This window comes from Mustela nigripes, chromosome 1 (assembly GCF_022355385.1).
Source record: "Mustela nigripes isolate SB6536 chromosome 1, MUSNIG.SB6536, whole genome shotgun sequence".
In the NCBI taxonomy this organism is placed as follows: Eukaryota; Metazoa; Chordata; class Mammalia; order Carnivora; family Mustelidae; genus Mustela; species Mustela nigripes.
Window position 1 is genome coordinate 22,203,878 of NC_081557.1, and position 19,863 is coordinate 22,223,740.

At 34.6% G+C, this 19,863-nt stretch overlaps 2 protein-coding genes across 5 annotated transcripts in view; one reads left to right on the plus strand and one right to left on the minus strand.

Moving 5' to 3' along the window:
- Positions 1 to 6,420, minus strand: part of ELP4 (elongator acetyltransferase complex subunit 4) — a 243,466-nt gene extending 237,046 nt beyond the window's left edge. Inside the window, exon 1 of one of the 2 annotated variants that reach the window (XM_059406558.1) lies at positions 6,149 to 6,413. In XM_059406558.1, coding sequence (XP_059262541.1) covers positions 6,149 to 6,368 — 220 coding nt within the window. In that variant the 5' untranslated portion in view covers positions 6,369 to 6,413. Of the gene's footprint in view, positions 1 to 6,148 lie in introns of both variants that reach the window. The other variant, XM_059406566.1, reaches the window with a different exon arrangement.
- A 108-nt stretch (positions 6,421 to 6,528) lies between these two features.
- Positions 6,529 to 19,863, plus strand: part of IMMP1L (inner mitochondrial membrane peptidase subunit 1) — a 79,810-nt gene continuing 66,475 nt past the window's right edge. For all 3 annotated transcript variants that reach the window (XM_059406589.1, XM_059406579.1, XM_059406598.1), the window contains exon 1: positions 6,529 to 6,636. The gene's annotated coding sequence lies outside the window, so the exon portion shown is untranslated. The remainder of the gene's footprint in view (positions 6,637 to 19,863) is intronic.

Sequence of the window (19,863 nt, forward strand, 5' to 3'; positions counted from 1 at the left end):
TATCTGAATTAGAGCGGTACTGTCATTAGCATATAACTCAAATGATTTAATAAAAATCAATTTGAAGTCAAATTATAGATAACTAGAACTACAATGAAAAGACATTTGAGTACAAATATTTTGTGCAACATTTGTAAAAGTATTCCATTTGTTATAAATTATACTAGCAAATTCACTTAAAATAGATTGAAATATGAGTATCAAAGGATGAAATAGATCTAAAGTAATTTAAAAAGAAGCTACTCAAAATTGTTGGATAATTGAAGACAATCCTACCAATGTCTTTGGTTTTGGTGCATAAAACTGTGAAAGAAATATTTAGAGTACCAGTAAAAAACTTTTCCCCCAACAAATTTTGTAGTGGTAAACATTATATAGAATAACTTAGTATGTAAAATTCCTTTGACAGTGTTTACTTTTTGCCTTGCAAATATGCATAAATGTTATTGTTCAAAGAGTTTGAAATTTGGTAATATACATGAACATAGAATACAATACTATATTTGGTGACTTTATGACTCTAAATAGAACATTTCAAATTGTTAGAGAAGATTTTAAAAATAAACTAGCACTTTATATATATTTTAATGTTTAGGTGGATTTGTTATCGCACTAAATATGTATTTTAATTTCACATTTAGATAGGTTCTTTCAATATAGCATTTAAAGCCATACCAGACTATACAGGATAACTTCAAATTTTGTTCAAACTAAAAGAATCACATAAAATGAAATATATAGGATGAAAACAACCATCTGAGCAAAAAGATTTTCTCTAAGATTAGGCTAAGTGTCTACTTTTATAGTTTGTGCTACATATAAACCACTACTAAATTTTTTAATCCATTTTGAGCGCTTAACTTTTTTGATTACTTTGAGCATTTTATATTTCCAGTTCCTTATTTCTCTCTTACATGCAAAACAAGCATTTAAATGCCTACTCACCATTCTGTGTATATTTAAGACAAACTAATAGAGGTACATAACAGATACTGCATGGTCTAACCTAGAGCAGGTACTATGAAAAAAAGTTACCTGGTTTCCGTTCCTTAATCTATTTCTTGTAGGAAAGATTTAGATTTCTTGTCTAAACATCCCTGGGACTACATTCATATAGCCTCAAATTAAGAATTTGTATGAGGGCTACAACTGGAACAGTTAGATACAGAACTAAAGATTTTTTGTGAATGTCATTCACAGTGGGATGATAAGAATAGATCCAGAAATAGTTTCCCAATTAAATGAAATGATACCTAGCTCAAGTGTCTGGCTCAGAAAGGTACTCAGTAAGAGCTATTACCATTCTGGCAATTATTTTCTAATGAGAACAAATAATTATAGATATACCATTATTTGATAGTGATCATTATAGTAGTAAGAATTAGAATACTTCCCATTGATGAACTAGTTAAGCAAAGCATTATACAAATGAGAGTACACTAAGAAGGTAATTTTCTGTAAGAATTATTCAAATAAACCAGTTTCTGATAATTCAGGAAATGCCACCCAATTAAATTTTAAATCTTATGTACATTCAATTTCTAATGTTTGGAAAATGTGAACATTACTCAAAACAAGATAAAATGAGGACATGTTAATGACTTTAATCAGACATTTGAATATAATATCAGGATTTCTCTTACAAAAGGCAATTATCTTTTTTTCTAAAGGGCTCTATCATGTAAATTTACTAGACTTAAATTTGGATGGCTTTAGTATAGGTTAGTCATTTCGGAGGTTGGTCATGGGGAATAAGATGAAGCCACCTTATTATTTTAAAAAATCAAGCTTTTATTCTGTGTATGAGGGAAAATGATTTGACACGTACATATATGTAACAGCAAAGTTCCTCTGTTCTTCGAAATTTCAGGGTGATGAGACCTCACATTTCCCTAAAATACTTCTGCATAAAGTATTTTGATATATCTCACTTGATATAAAGATATATGAACTGTGGTTCTAACTGTATTTTAAACTAGAGTAAGTTTAAATAAGTTTGTATCCATGTACTTATCAAAAAATAAAAAGCTTCCGCAACCAGTCATGACAGGATATCTTGACATGATACGTTCAACCAAAGCTCATTTTAATGGATCTTTACATTCAGAACTCCATTGGTACCCTGAGATCAAGAGTCATATACTCTACCAACTGAGCCAGCCAGGAGTCCCAGAAAATTATATTAAAGGGAGAAAATTCAATCACCATTTACACTTCCCAAAGCAGATCTCTAGTTAAGCTATAAATTTTGGGTAAGCAAGGTCAAATTAATGTATTAGGATATAACGAGTGATACCTTACTTTATAAGGGCCTCTCCTTTTTCAAAGTTAGGAAGTAAAAGGGAAAGGAAATAAAAGTCAGAAAAGACAACAGTGATTTATAGCAGTCCTTTCTATAAAGGAATAGTTTTGTATAAAATTATAGGTCATTTTAGGGAGAATGCAAAGTACAAACAGTTTCTATCCCTTCCTTTGTTCACAGCAATGTCCTGAACTATTTAATTAATGCCATGCCTCAAATTAAACTGCAGTTCATTTCATTAACAAGTCTACTTTTTCTTCTCTCTCTGGGAGGTAGGAAACATCCTGACAACTCTTGATTATCACAACGATTAGCTGGGAAAATATAGGAAACAAAACAGTAAAAGCTATAAACAGAATGGTTCTATAGATTAAGTTACATGAAACAAGTTTATGTATCAATACAAATGAATAAGCTACATTTTCCTTAAATATACAGCCATTACTAAACTATCATAGCCATAAAAATAAGGATTATTTTTAATATATAGTCCAAACTCAACATATATCACATATTCTAATTAAGATACAGTGGAGCAAAGAAAATAAGCCCACCAGTATTTACTTTTTAACATTAGCATTGAAAATGATAGCTATCTTCAAGCTTCTTCGGAGTATTCTTCCTGTACTGTTCTTTATCCCAAATCCCTATCTTCCATTCACCTAATTGTCAAAATTGAGTAAGTCCCAAACAGCACATTAATTAAACCAGTCAAACCTGAGTATCACCACTCCTTAAAGTACCTTTTTGAAGGATTAGCCTGGGAGAGAATTCCCCCAGGTTAGACAATATGATCCTAAGATCATATTGAGCTTATACCTTTTGCCCTAGGGGGGGAAAAAAATATATATATATATATACACACACACAACATGTAAGAGCTATACCTTTTGCCCTACAAAAAAAAAAAAAAAAAAAAAAAAGGAAAGAAATTTTGCCAGAATCCTTTATCCACTGTAAACTTCTTGGTGATTACTGGAAGAAGGGAAATGAAATATATATATATATATATATATATATATATATATATATATATATATATAGTGACCTCATATGATGACATAAATGTCCTGGAAGGACAGGGTAGAGAAGCTGGGTTAGAAAAATCTTGGAAGTTGAAAATTTCAATGTGGCCAACTTGGGAAATGTATATCAATATTTAACAAAATTTAAGTTGTGAGAACAAAAGTTTTTGATATGATTAGATCATGTTTATAAAAGATGCTGATGTGGGGAATTGTCAAATTCATAAAGCATTTGGGAGTAGGAATGGAAATATTAGCTTATCTTCAAATGATCAACCTTCAATTTGCCTGTATAATATATTCAAAAATATACTTAAATATATTTTGAATCTATGCTTAAAATTAAATTGACATCACAGTGGCAGTGGTGAAATATCACTGCACTGCATGGTAGTGACAATACAATATTTACTTGTTTCACAGTAACCACAGAATATATTTAGGCAACAGTCGCAATGTCATAGTATAATTCCACCATTCTGATAAAACATCCTGCTATCATTGTGTCTTATCACAATATGATTGTATTAGGCTTGTCACAATTTGAGTCAAATATTTTAGAGTAAAAATATAATCTGAATTACTTACATTTATGTGTATACACATTAGCAACCAAACATTTCACTTCCAAATAATGTTTTAATGAAAAACAAATGTAACGGATTTGCTCTACAGAGCCATACAAAATAAAAAAATAAAAATACAAAAATGTCATTAAGAAGTTAACAACAACTAAAATACTTCTGGACATATTTATTATTCCAAATGCACTAACTCCTATTATAACAACCTCTTCTGTGCACTTTGAGAATTAACTGTACACATGCAAAACATATTTCAAAATATCCCCAAACTAGTACCTATTTCAATTATCTTAAACAAACACCAATTTTTAGCATAAGTTTTTTACAATCAAATACTCGTGTCCCTTGCAAGCAAATCTGGAAGATTTTTAAATTACAGTTCAAGTTTATATCACTGTAGAAACATTTAAATATAAATGAAATATTTATATATAGTGCTTTAGGTTAACTTTTTAGTGGGTGCTTTAAGAGACGTACTTAAATCATTAGTCTTGGGTTGATGAATGCTTAAAGCCACTTCAAAAGAGTTCTCAAAAATCTGAAACAGCTGTAGCACAGTGCAGTAACACTAAATTTGAAGCCTGAAGATCAGCCTACACTGTCTCTAGCTTTAATGACTCTGTTCATGTCACTGTATCTGCTTCTAAAGCTCACACATAACTCATCCTACCTCTTTCATAATTTCTTGCCCAGGTTTTTTTTTTCCCCCTACATAGTTCTCTTTCAATGAAGAACTTAATGAGAATCAACTATGTGCCAGAAACTGTCCTATAACAAAATAGCAAATTTTGTTATTCTAACAAGAAACTGAAGGTATAATGTCAGAAATATGACCTTTTTGTTTGACGATATTCAGGATTAAGTGAATAAAGTTCCATATCTCCAGTGAATTAGGGAAGAGGAAAAAAGGGAAGGACTAGGAACAGCTTCCAGACTTTAAATTCAAGTATAAGATGATACCAAGTAAAGCTCAACAGGGGAAAAAAAAAAATCTGAGATAAATATTTGCTAACTATATATTTTGGATCATTTGTTTTCAGTACCATGCAATTTAGGAAGGCAATACTTGAGACAATTAAGTGCAAATACTCAAATATGTGTAGAAATAACCAGGATTCAGTTAAGAACATGACATAACAGACAAGAAGCTGTGTTCTTTCTCAAATGTTGCTTGCCTTGTCAATTTCCTTTGCACTAAACCTATCTGAAGAGTGTATCTTGAGGGGGAAAATGTAATACAGAGAGAAATTTCAAGTGTAGTACAAGAACAAGCAATGGCATTTGTAATATTTTATGAAAATGTACAAGACTTAACTGACAGATCACATACTATATAGTTATGAAATATAAACATAGACCAATTTTAATGAAGCAACATTCTGATAAGACAACTAATTTACAAGCTCTATTAACACAGCAGCTCTGTCCTAGCAATCTAATGTGGCCAATCTTCGCAGCGTAACAGTTATGAAATAAGCTATTCTTCAGCAGGCTTCTCATGAAAAATTACAAAGATTATACAAGAAAGCCTAAGGACTGGATTTCTTTTTCTCATTAAAATGTGAATTAACTTTAAACAATGTTAACTCTGGGAAGCAAAATATACAGAGAAAAAATTTAACAAAAATATATACAAATATATTTAACGCAGTCTACTAGTACGACCACCGATATCAACAACAGGCTTTAACTACTCTGTACCCACGTAAGTGTTTAACATCCATTCTCTTAAAGCCAAGTTTGTTTAAAGATTCAGAACCAGGAGATAAGCAGCCTGGCGGTGAAAGTGGGGAAGTTAACTTTTTTCAGCATTTTCTAAATGAAATGCATCTCTCACAATGATACAAACTTTGTAGGTTAGGCGAAACCACGAGCTATCTGGGGTTGGCAGAACGGTGCAGAGACCAGCAGGGGATCCTGGAGTTGAGGCCAAACCATCTCCAAATATTAATGATTCCCCCTGATTAAATAGTATTTCTAGATAAAACCATGTAGGGATCCCGTCGTAACCTAGAAAGGCTGGTGGGCCAGAAACACAGTACAACGTGGGAGCAGTAACAGCATTTAGGAGTGTCCCTACAACATTTCCTCCCCTACATCTTTATCAGACCGGACTATCCTTTCCAAGTCCGAAGGCTGGGGGGTGAGAGATAAATAAGAGGTTAGGGCGGCTTCCCTGACAGGTGCCCTCCCTAAGTATTCCCTCTGTTGAGCCCAAATCTCCGTTCTGAACCGACCTAGGAGCTGGTCCAGGGCTGGGAGCCCGGTAGATACCAGCAGCTGTCCATTCCGCACCGACGGTCGTGTGCCCGCGATGGACACCAGTCGAGAACAGCCGCTGTCGGTACCGCTGGCTCTAGGACCCTTCCTCTGGAAACTGGTGACGTTCTTGCATGCTGCAGCCCCTATAGATCCAGTACTCGCAGCGCCGGTGCCGCAGTCCGCCGCGGCCGCCATGTTGGAACTTCCCGCGTTGACCCAATAGGAACTCTGGGAACTGAAGCCGCAAACCCGTCAGAGCCAGCCCCAAACACCCGCCTCCTTGCCCGCTATCTCCGCTCCCATGGCCAATAGCATTGAGAGCTCTCTTCCCAGCCAACCAATCGCAAGGAGTATTGCTGAAAAGTGCGCTCTACGTGGGGACGGCGGACTTCTGCTGGGCCCAGGTGAGAAAGGCCCACCTGAGTCCTGGGTGAGAGCGTTCCTTGGTTCTTTGGGGCTAGAGGTGGGTAATATCATTCAACATTTTTCTCGTTTTGAGTGTCTTCATTCACGCAGAAAAAAAAAAAAAAAAAAAAAACTAGTGGAGCGATATATCAAGTAACTGCCAGTGAGAATTTGCACCTTTCTCTGGTGCTTAGAAAAGAGGAAAGATATTTTCCCTCGCCCCTTTCTTTTCTGACTTCTGAGAGAAAGTTCATTCCGCCTTTACCATCAGGTTTTTTTGTTGTTTTGTTTTTTTTTTCTCGGACTGGTTGTGTTTTATTGAAGAAATTGGAACTCCTAATGAGTTGCTTGCTGAGCATCTGGGCTCAGTTCGACAGTGCCGGTGGCAGGCAGGTGGGTTGGCTTTAAACTTTAGCGGGAAAACTCTTGAGCTTTGAGATTTGGTTTTCCTGTCTCAAACAGCAAATGACAAAATGTACTTCTCTGACAAGTCCCCTTGAGAAGCTTTCGTTAATTTTAATTAGTGCTTCTGGAAGTCTTGGGGCGCGTTTCTATAAGTAGTGTGAATGACAAGTGTTACTCTGACAACCTTGTTCACACATTTAATTGTCATTTGCTGTTAAGGCAGCTGCAAATAACAGAAAATACTTTAGGTCTCTTTCCTAAAAAAAAAAAAAAAAAAAAAAAAAAAAAACCAAAAAAAACACCTGGTATTATATGTGTCTGTACTTTATTTTCCTAGTGATTTGTGAACTCTGAATTGAGAGCTCTTTTTTTTTATTAGAATAGGAATTTTATGTGTGGAAAAAACATGTCATTTAGAGCTGTGTCTTTGGATTTAAAACTTTTCTCAAAAGTGAGCTGGGTGGAGGAGTAAGTGATTTTTAAAGAAAGGTATTAATGATTGACAAATATCTAAACTAAAAAAGACTCCCAAATTGTGCCTGTGCTACTGAATTATTGGTTTTGACAGTGATCTATGATGTATTAAAATATATATCTATCCAGATTTCTTTGAAATACTTTCCAGTGAATTGTTTTAAATCTCAGTGACTTATTAAAACTTTTTGGCAGCTTCTGTTTGATAAACTGCAATTAGTCATGTGAAGTAGTGGCTGGTGGTTTTGTTTTTGTATTTAAAGTAAAATCTTAAGAAAATAAAACAAACCACCTTACTGCTTAACAGTGTATCAACTGGAAAGTTTGATCAAGATTTAGATGCTTTCATTTAGAACCTTTCCTCAGTGTAAATTTGTAATCTAAATGATTCAGTAAATAGCTATTGAGTGCTTACTTTTGGCTTAGACCTAATGTGTCACTTTAGATCCATAGAAATAAAAATGTTCTCATTTGGGGGAGATTAACATAATAATCGATATAGTTTCTATATATAATAGAAAACAGCATAATGCTTTAAGTGAACACGTTGGACAGTATGTGCCAATTTTTTTTCTGTAGTAAATAAGTGCTAAGAAGGGCAAAACAAAAAGGGACAAAGCAGTCTAATTTCAGATGTAAACTTATTGGATATTTTTGCTGCTTGGAAAAATTTGGAAAAATAATGAACTTTTATAGGCTTCTTTACTACAAATATGTACCCTTGTTTCCTCTCCATTTACTTTATCCTTTAGTTTTCTAAAAGTGGTGATATGGTGCTTTGTTTATGTTAGTATTAGAACTGAAGAATTTGTTCAACTTCATAATTCAGAAATTATGCCATATATGCACAGCAAGGCATTCTTGAAGTTATATCTTCGATATATATGTAATATTATAGAATAAATTTATTTAATCTGTCTTAATTTTTTTTACAAAGACAAAACTTTTGCTCTCAAAGCAAATAATGCCAAATACTGGAATTTACCAGTACATAGAGTTGAATATAAAACATTGGAATAAATGAGGTATTTGTGGAAAGGGTATGTTTAGGTATGGTGTTAATAATGATTAAAAACAACTTAATAATTAACAATTATTTGTCGAGCACATACTAAATCCCAGGGAATATGCTAAGCATTCAGGTTATAGGAGAAAGAATAGTTATTTTTTTTCTTTGAGTTCATAGTTGGGGGAAGCAGGGTGTTAAACAGGATAATAAGGTATATTATAAGTGCTATGGAGGACAAATGCTGTATACCTAACTTGGACTGAGAGAACAGAGAGGAGCCTTGGGAAGTTTCTCCTGAGGAGGAAGTTTAACTTGTGTGATGAAGGAAGTATAAAAGATGAGGGCGTAATAGACAATGAAAGCCATTGCAGAGGATGGGAAGACTATTTCTTCAAATCTGCTCTCACTGCTTCTGTGCAGGCAGTTCTCATGATTTATGCAGAGTGCTAAGATGGGACTGGAGAAGTTAGACAAATTCTAATTGGTTTTTTTAAGGTTGTGGCTCTTGTTTTTTGTAAAAATAATAGGAAACGGGAAATTACTGAAGATTTTTAAGTAAAGCAACAACATAATGATCATATTTGATTGTTATGTTTTGGCTAAGAGTATACTAGAAGAGAATGGATTAGTTGACTGTGGTTGGGATAAAAGGCATGGAATGAATTAAGAGATTACTATGAGGAGTAGAATTGATGTGACTAAGGAGAGTTGACACAAGGAATCAAAGATGACAGATTTCTGAGCAGGTTTGTGGATGGCAGAGGTTAAAGAATAAAGGAAGATAGCGGAATTTTGTTGTTATGAGATTGGTTGTTTTAGGGAATAGGAGATCATAAAATGAGTTTTTAAAATCTGTTTTGAATATGTTTAAATGGAGGCACCCTGGAAGCATCCAAGTAGAGATACCCAGTACACACTGGGCCATATGAGAAAGGGATTTCTAGATAAAACACGTAAATTTAAAATTAATTAGCACATGGTGGGAGTTTACCCCAAGGAATGAATAAACTCACCAAGGAAATGTATACTTTGAGAAGAAAAAAGGACCAAGAATAAACTTTGGGGAGCATAACATTTAAAACCAGGGCAGAGAAAAAGAAAGTAAAATAAGAATTGGAAATGTTTATTTGATTTAGTATTAATGTTTTACAGGCTTTGTTAAAGGAAGATTTGATGGAGTAGTAAACTGAAAAGTCAAATAATGTATTTAGAATTGAATGGTAAATGAAGTTGAATATTCCATAAAAGTAGACCATTTTACATTTTAAAATGCTTTGCTATAAAGGGAGATAGAGGGAGATGACAAACATTTAAGGGAGGAGTTTTGTTGTTAAAGAGAGAAAATAAAGCACTGGAAAATAGTTCTAGACAATTGATAAAGAAAAGGACCTAAATGAGATGGAAGGAATGGAAATCATAGCATAGGAGAAGGATCAGTATTTGAATGGCTGGGGGACAATTCAATGGCTGAAGGGTGTAAATGAAAATAATCTCCTTTCCCTCCTTTCTGCTATTAAATTGTGGAGTCCTTAAGACCATTCTGTCTTTTTTAGTTCATGTTCTTACTTTTATCCAGTCCCAGGACCTCAGTTACCATTTGTATATCAATGAAAAACATGTATAGTCCAGATAGCTTCTCTGACCTCTGGAATTATAAATTCAGGTATTTACTTTACCAGTTTCTTAATGGGTCTTCAAACTCATAATGCCCTAGACTGAACTTCCTCTTACATTTTATATCTTAGTAAATGATAGGACCTTTTGCAGAATTAGTTGCCTAAGACAAGGAACCTCACTACACTCAGGTCCTCTCTCAAGCATCATTCTGCCATGTCCATTACATTACCCAGACTTATAAAATTTACTTCTTAATAGCTTTCTACTCCATTCTGGGACCTGTAGCCCTCATCTTAATTCATCTGCAGTATATTCTTCATTCAAGTGCCATCCCAATCCTTTCAGAATAGAGGTCTGATAATATAAAAGCAGTACTTACTAAGTACTGGCACGTAGCTCCCTCCATTTGTCTCTCTAGCCACATCACTCTGTAAATTTCCTTACTCTCTGCATTCTAGCATTTATTCATTCTCCTGTTCTCTAGTATTTACTTACTCTGTCCTGTTCTCTTCCTCCAAAAGGCCAATAGTTAGCTTCTACTTATCCTTCAAATCTCACTTCAACCTACACATTCTCAGTAAAGCCCTCTCTCCTTGCTATCTAAATGAAATCAGCTCCAGGGCATCTGGGTGGCTCAGCTGGTTAAGTGTCTGATTCTTCATTCCAGCTCAGGTCATGATCTCAGGATCGTGAGATTGAGCCCTGCATTAAGATTCTCTCTCTTCCCTCTCCCTCTGTCATTCCTGCCCCACATGTACACACACATGCTCCCTCTCTGTCTCAGAAAAGAAAAAAAAGAAAAAGAAAAGAAAGAAAAATCAACTCCTGTATATATCAACAAGTGAGTGGAATTGGAAATTAAAAACACAATGTCATTTACATTAATATCCCCCAAAATTAAATATTTAGGCATAAATCTAATAAAGATATGTATAAGATCTATATGAGGAAAACTGCAAAATTACGATGAATAAAATCAAAGAAAAACCTAAGTAAATGGAAAGATATCCCATGTTTATGGATAGGAGACTCAGTGTCAAGATGTCATTCTTCCCAAATTGATCTATAGATTCATATGCCATCCCAATCAAAATCCCAGAAAGCTATTTTATGAATATTGACAAGCTGATTTTGAAGTTTATATGGAGAGGCAAAAGACCCAGAATAGCAAACACAATATTGAAGGAGAAGAACAAAGTTGGAGAACTGAAACTACCTGACTTCAAGACTTAACTTAAAGCTACAGTAATTAAGATGGTGTGATATTGGTAAAAGAGTAGACAGATAGATCAGTGGAACAGAATAGAGTACTCAGAAATAGACTCACATAAATATTATCTACTGACCTTTGACAAATGAGTGAAGGCAATACAATGAAACAAAGTCAGTCGTTTTAGCAAATGGTGCTGGAACAACATACACATGGTGAAGAGAAAAAAAGAGAATCTAGGCACAGACTTTACATCTTTCATAGAAATTAACACTAGTGCACCACGTATCTAAACATAAAATGCAAAACTGTATAACTCCTAGAAGATAACATAGGAGAAAACCTAGAAAACGTTGGGTATCTGATGCTTTTTTAGATAAAATACCAAAGATATGATCCATGAAAAAAATAGTTGATTAGTTTGACTTCATCAAAATTAAAAATTCTTGCTCTGTGAGAATGTCAAGAGAATGAGAAGAAATGGCATATGCTGGGAGAAAATATTTGCAAATGTTATAGCTGATAGAATATTGTTATCCAGAATATACAAAGAGCTCTTTAAAACTCAAAAATAAACAACTTGATTTAAAAATGAGCCAAATACCTTTACGGACATTTGATCAAAGAGGACATACAGATGGCAAAAAGCAAATGAAAGGAAGCTTCACATCATATATCATCAGAGAAATGCAAATTTAAACAACATTGAGATACTGTTGCACACCTACTAGAGTGGCCAAAACCTGAAACACTGACAACACTAAATGCTAATGAGAATGTGGAACAACAGGAACTTTCATACATTGCTGATGAAAATGCAAAATGGTACAGCCACTTGGGAAGACAGTTTGGAGATTTCTGACAAAACTAAACATGCTCTTACCGTATCCTCCAGCAGTCATACTCTTATACATTTACCCAGAGGAGTTGAAAACATCCACATAAAGACTTGCACATTGATGTGTATAGCAACTTTATTCATAATAACCAAAACTTGGAAGTAACCAAGATATCCCTCACTAAGTGAATGGATAAAGTGTGGGCTATGGTATATTATTCAGTGCTAAAATCAAATGAGCTATTGAGCTATGAAAAGACATGGAGGAACCTTAAATGCAAATTACTGAGTGAAAGAAATCAATTGGAAAAAACTGAATACCAATTCCAACTGTGGAATTCTGGAAAGGTCAAAACTATGGAGACAATAAAAAGACCAATGGTTGCCAAAGGTGTTTGAGGGAGAAGATGAATACGCAGAGCACAGAGGGTTTTCAGGGCAGTGAAAATGTTCTGTATGTATGATGGATATGTCATACTTTTGTCCAAACCCATAGAATATACAGCACCAAAACAATCCTAACATCAGCTGTGGACTTTGGGTGATTGTGATGTGTCAATATAGGTTCATCCTTGGTTTAAAAAAAAAAAAAAAAAGTGGTGTTCTGGTGAGTGACATGGATAATAGTGGAGACTATACATTTGTGGGGTCAGAAGTGTATGGGATTTTCTGTACCTTACAATTTTATTGTAACTCTAAAACTGCTTTAATGTGGAATTAGCTGTATAAAATTTAAGTCTGAGAGTTCCATAAGCAACATGTCTATCACCCTTATTGCCACCTAGTGGGACCATTTTTATAAGGGTTCCAACAAGTTGAATTCTGAGAAGTCTAAATACAATTGAAAGACTTAAGGTATACCAAAAACCATATTGGTATTGTTAAGCAATTAGCATCTCATGACTGAAATGGGCACCTCTCCAATTGGTCTTTCAGTGGTTTTTTGAGACATAGGGTCTGTTTACCATTGTGAATATGAAGGTGAACCATATTAACAGAGGTGTTGTGAAGGCTTACTGTAGGGTCTGATGGTGTTCTGGCACCATGATTGAATGAATAAATGTCAAGGTTATGCCTGTACAGAGGGAGTTCTTGGACCCCATGGGGTTTGCTTTCTTTTAGTATACACTCACAAAGAGAAAGCAAAGTCCTGATTTGCTTTACCTGTTTCTGTACTTTGTGTAGATGAAGTCATACACTGTTTACTCTTGTATTTGACTTCTTTTGCTCATTATATTTGTGAAATGATTGGTATTAATGTGTACAGATATGGATTATTTGCTGCTTTATAGTATTGTGTAAATATATCACAATTCATTATCCATTCTGCTTTGAAAGAGATTTGGCTAGCTTACTATTTGTGGCCAAATATCTTTCTTACATGGTTGTACCAGTTTACACCCTAACCAGGAATGTTTGAAATTTCCATTGCCTGTCATCCTTACCAGCACTAAATATTTTCTTTTTACTTTAGCCTTTCTGAAGGGATTGTGATATGACATTGTCATTTGGATTTGGACTGATGAAGTTGAGTACCTGTTCATATGCTTATTGGCCATTTAGATAAACCTCCTGTGAGGAGTCTGTCTTTGCTAATTTTTTTAAAAGTTGGACTGTTAGATTTTTTAGATTTTTAGATGTTCTTTTTATATTTTGGGTAAAAGTCCAGTTTGAAGTAAGTGTGTTACAAATATATTTAGTCTCTGACTTGCCTTTTCATATTCTTTAAAAAAAATTTTTTTAAGTAATTTCTATACCCAACATGGGGCTTGAATTTACAATCCTGAGTAAGAGTTGCATGTTCCACCAACTGAGCCAGCTAGTTGCACCTCACCTTTTTATATTCTTAGTTTTTTCACTTTTAGTCAGAATAAATTCTAATGTATCAATTTTTTGCTTTATAGCTAAGTTTGCCTACTCCAAGACTCCAAAGATGATCTTAGTGTTTTCTTCTAAAAGTCCTGAGGTTTGCTTTTAAATATTTGAACATGTATTCCATTGGAATTGATTTTTTTTTCCCTTTTGTGTGAGACAGGATTTGTTCTTCTTGTATAGATAACGTATTGTGATGAAAATATAAAATGTTAAAAACTGTACGATGTAGCTAGACCAGTATTTAGAGAAATTACACCCTTATCTATAAAACAGTATATTAGAAAAGGAAGAAAATCAATGAATTAGATATTTAACACAAAGGAGAAAAACCAAAATCTCAATCAAAACTAGTGAATGTAGAGGAAAAAAAAATATATTTGTTCTTCTTGTATAGATAACGTATTGACTTACCACCATTTATTGAAAAGACAATTCTTTCCTTGCTATATGGAATAATTACTCTTTCAGTAAGTAGAGTGACACTGATTAGGTAGATGGCTTTCTGAACTCTCCATTCCTTCCATTAGTTTGTGATTCTTTAGGTTTTTCAGAAGGATGACTTCTGTTTCTTTGTTTTAACTCCCTGTGTTGCTCTGTGCTCAAGCTAAAGCTAAATCAGTAAAAATAAGAAACCATTGGCAATCTTTGTCTTTTTTTTTTATTACAACTTTGACTCTTCAGCAAAATCTCTTTGCTTCTGTTCAATTTGTACAGCCTTCACATAATTGTTTTTTGTATTTTGTCTTGAGTTTATTATTGTTATCGATGGGAGAGTTTATTGTGAGCTTACTTCACTGTACTAGAAACAGCTTTTACTACCTTTTTAATCACTGTAATTACTGATATTATTTGTGTTTCTTTTTCTTTTTTTTCACTGTTAGGTTTGCTAGAAATTTTTCATTTTTATTTTTCTAAAGACCCAGAGTTTGTCTTTAAAATTTTCTTTTATGTTTGCTTTTTCTTTGCCAGTTACTGCCTGGTATTTTTTTTTTTTTTTCCCTCTACATTCACTAGTTTTGATTGACTGAGATTTTGGTTTTTCTCCTTTGTGATAAAAATCTAATTCATTGATTTTCTCTTCCTTTTCTAATATACTGTTTTATAGATAAGGGTGTAATTTCTCTAAATACTGGTCTAGCTACATCGTACAGTTTTTAACATTTTGTATTTTCATCAAGATTTACTTCAAAATATTTTCTATTTTTTGTTTTGATTTCTTCACTGACCCGTGAATTTTTTAGGACATTCTAAGAATGCTCAAATAACTAATTACATTGGATGCCAGGAAAGCAGGTATAATCTGGGGCTGTCCAGGGCACATGAGTACTTTTGTTCATCCTAATTTTAGAGGATGTTTAAATATAAATAGAAAACTTGGAAGTTTAAAATTAAAATTAAAAAATCTATCGTATACTCATGTCTTCAGTATAATAGGGTAAAAGTGTCAAAAGGTGTTTTGGCTCAAGGAGACTTGTTAAGTAAATGTATCTGTAAGACATTTTTAGTGGTAAACACTTGAACACTAAAATTATTTAGTGATAAAAGGAATAGAAATTCCAGAGCTAGAACCGCCCGGTATTGGTATGTCTCCCTAACTGGGACTATTCTTTATTTTTGTGGCCCAAGTAAGGAATTGAACGACTTCTGACTGGTGTTAAGTGCTCCTTTTATGTGTCAACTTTGAGGACTCTCATAAGGATATCGATGTTGTGCTAAGCTAAGCGTGTGTGTTGTTCTGATTATCATGTATATTTCTGATGAGATGTGATCAATTCATCTTCAGTATGAATAATTATGGAAGTCCAGGGAAAGTCCGCATATTTAAAACCATTCCATTTAAAGTACCTTACCTCTGATTTTTTTTTTTTTAATATTTTATTTATTTGTCAGGGAGAGAGTGAGAGAGAGAGAGAGAGCGTGCGCACAAGCAGGCAGAGAGGCTGGCAGAGGCAGAGAGAGAAGCAGGCTCCCTGCCGAGCAAGGAGCCCATGTGGGACTGGATCCCAGAACACTGGGATTATGACCGGAGCCGAAGGCAACGGCTTAACCAACTGAGCCACCCAGGTGTCCCCTTAACTCTGATTTTGCATGGAATGTCACACAGGCTGGTGAAGCTCCCCTGTAAAGAAATATATAATTCTTGGTACAATCAATAGTGTTAAGAGAGGGAAATACATTATTTTGGATTGCTGTTTTCTAGTTTAAGAGTCTGGATGTGAAGTATGTTTATACTTTATATACTGGGTATGAAGTTTCTTGCAGTATAACATGAAAATTAAAAATGGAGCGAACATTTTCCTTATTAACTCAGAACTAAATTGGAACCATGTATTATATGACTTCTTAAAACCTTTTCTTCATGTTTCATATAATTATTTCTTATTTCTTTGAATTACATTTTCTTAGGAAACACTTTTTTTTTATTATTTACAGTTTTGATAGCATTAATTAATCGCATTCCCTACATTGAATTCTTTGTAATCTCTTCCATATCTGTGATCATATTTACTCATTTGTAATTCTGTATTTTTGGATTTTCTCTAAGTGTTTTTCTCTGAATAACTTTGAAGCATTATTTTTAAAAAACCTAGTTTAAAGCTATTGTCATAGAATGACATCTTAGATTTATGCATAAATTCTTTCCATTTCCAACATTACCAGTCTCTGTTTTTTCTGAATTTTATCTTCCTGCTTCTCTTCCTCTTTTTTGTTTTTCACTACAGTTCTTTTTAAAGCAGTAATTAAAATACAGTTCTAGTAATCTATTATGGTAATTTCCAAACAAGCCCTGTCCAGTAGAATTTCCTGTATTATTGGAAATGTCCCATATCTTTATCATCCAGCACAATAACCATTACACACATATGGCTATTGGGTACTTGCAATGTAGCTGACATGACTGAGGAACTGAATTTTTAATTTTATTATTTAAATTTCAACACTACATTTGGCTAGCTGTTACTCTGTTGGACAGCATAGCTCTAGATCAAGATTTGACAAATTTTTCTGTAAAAGACCAAATTATAAATATTTTAGGCTTTGCAGACCATATGGTCCCTGTTGCAACTATTTAACTCTACTGTCTTAGTTAGTACAAAGGCAGCCTCAGACAACATGTAAACAAATAAATATTCTGTGTTACAGTAAAACCTTATTTGTGAAAATAGTGCTGGCAGAATTTGGCTCATGGGCCCTAGTTTGACAGCCTCTACTCTAGATCAGAGCTGTTTCTAGGAATATTTATGTTTTCCTTCTCCAGCTCTGTATTGTATGGGTCCTTTCCATTTTTTTTCCTGTGTGTGTGTGTGTGTGTGTGTGTATTGGAGGGGAGAGAGGAGTCCCTTTTCCTGCACTATTTTAGAGAGATCATTACCCACACTGGATTATTACTCTATATTTCTTCAACTTTTCAAGTTTTTCTATATGTGGGGGGACGTGGTAGTAGACAAAATTTCTATTTTAAATTTCTTGAAACTCTACTCTTTGTTCTTTTAATCCTATGCTTTCATATACTTCTTGTTTTATAGGTGCAATATCTTTTTTTTTAAGATTTTTAAAATTTATTTGACAGACAGAGATCACAAGTAGGTAGAGAGGCAGGCAGAGAGAAAGGAGGAAGCAGGCTTCCCACAGAGCAGAGAGACCGATGCGGGGCTCGATCCCAGGACCCCAGGATCATGACCTGAGTGGAAGGCAGAGGCTTTAACCTACTGAGCCACCCAGGTGCCCCATAGGTGCAGTATCTTATGCAGTTTCTCTGAAGATATTAAATAAATTTCTTTTTCTTTTTTCTAACCTAGAGTTGCTAAGTTATTTTTCATCATGGGCCTTCTTTTTCATTCTGTGATTTCCTTAAATGTTGGTGATCCTTGGTCGTCCATTCATGTTGATATATGACCAGTTAAATAATATAAATTACTGGAGTTGCTTTTCTCTTTTGTTTCCCTAGCAAATCTTTATCCTAAATGGAAAAGAATAGTGATGGAAAGGGTTTTTTTTTGTCAGTGGATAGAATTTACTTATTGGTGTGCTTTGGTTAGAATAGGTAAGAGATAGACCAGGCCCTTCTCTAATAGCCAGATAAGGAGAATCCTATCCTAGGTATCTAGCCACCATACTTGGAGCCCAAGTTCCTCTCGGACAGTTTTTACCTTTTTTAAGTAGGTTAGCCTCCATAACTATTGATTCGCCCACAACCCTTTGAAGTCACAAGAATAAAAGTCCTCTATCTTCCCTGAAATATTCTCCTGTGTGTGTGGTTGGCAGGGGGTCAGGATACTTTTTCAGAAACCAGATAGTAAATATTTTACGTTTTTTTGGCCTTACTACCTCTTTCACAACTACTCAACTCTGCCATTTCCACCCTAACCTATCATTATGATTTCATATGTCTTATCTTATAAAAATTCTTTAAAACATCTAGTATGTTGATGCTTTTCACTCCCTTGTACTGGCCTGAAGATCAGCCTTTTATTCTATTTGGGCCTTCAGTGGATTGGATGCTGCACACTCACATTAGGGAAGGCAGTCTGCTGTACTGGGTCTAATGATCTGTTAATCTATTCCAGAAATGCCATCACAGGAACACCCAGAATAGTGTTTGACCGAATTTCTTGGTATCCGATGGCCTAGTTGACACATAAAATTAGTCATCATAGTCACATAGCTAATAAGTGATAGAACAAGGATTCACAATAGGGCTAAGCTGTATGAGATGAAAACCCATGCCCTTATTTACTAGTTGCACCTGGATGGATCAGAACTCAGTATCCTCCTAAAGATAACCCTTTATTTTGCCAATTTATGGATATTAGCATAAAAAATGAAGCCTGTTTCCTTTGCTAGTCAGAGTGACCAGGATGGTGAGAAAATGTGATAGGAAACAACTGGGATAGTAAGTTCAACATATCTAACCCAGAGACGAATGATTCTGAGTTTCCTAAGACCTATGTTAATCTGGTGAAAGGGAAATTAGACCCTTTGTTTCTCCAGAGCATGGAAATTTTAATTTCAGTTAAGGTTAAAGAACTTTTTTAGGATTGTCTGGCACTGAAACAAGATCTTTAATAATTTAAAACTATTTGCTTTTAGAAATCTTTAGAATTTTATTGAATATGGCCTCCCAACGATGATCCATCCTAAGGCCTGGGACATGTGAACATGATTAGATACCACTTCCCCAATTATGTTGTCATATGGCACAGTTGACCTAAAGATGGGGAGACTGACCGTGTGAGTCTGAACTAATCATGAGAATTAAGGAAAAAAAAAAAAAAAGAAAGAAAAGAAAAGAAAAAAGAAAGTATTCTCTAGCTGGTAAAGAAGAGAAAGTTAAAATACTTGAAGAATGTGACATGCTGAGTCTGAATATGCAGGGACCATGGAAAAAAGAATGCAGAACTCCTTAAGGAGATGAGAGATGCTCTCGGCTGACAGCAAATACGAAGAGGGAACCTTAGACCATTTCTCAGCTGCAAACAACAGGATTCTGCCATCAACCTAGAAAGGTTGGTAGTGGATTCCTCCCCAGTGACTCCAGAGATCTCTGCCTGATATCCTGATTTTTGATTTTGTGATATCCTGAGCAAAGAACCCAATCAAGACCGTCTATGCCGGTAATCTACAGAACAATAAGGTAATACATGGATGTTGATTAAAGAAAAAAAGATCCTGGGGCATCTGGGTGGCTCATTTGGTTAAGTGTCCGACTCTGGATTTCGACTCAGATCATCATCTTGGGGTTGTGGGATTAAGGCCTCAATGCTGGGCATGGAGCCTGTTTAAGATTTTCTCTCTCTCCCTCCCTCTGCTCTTTCCCCAGCCTATCTCTCTCAAAAAAAAAAAAAAATCTTTAGAA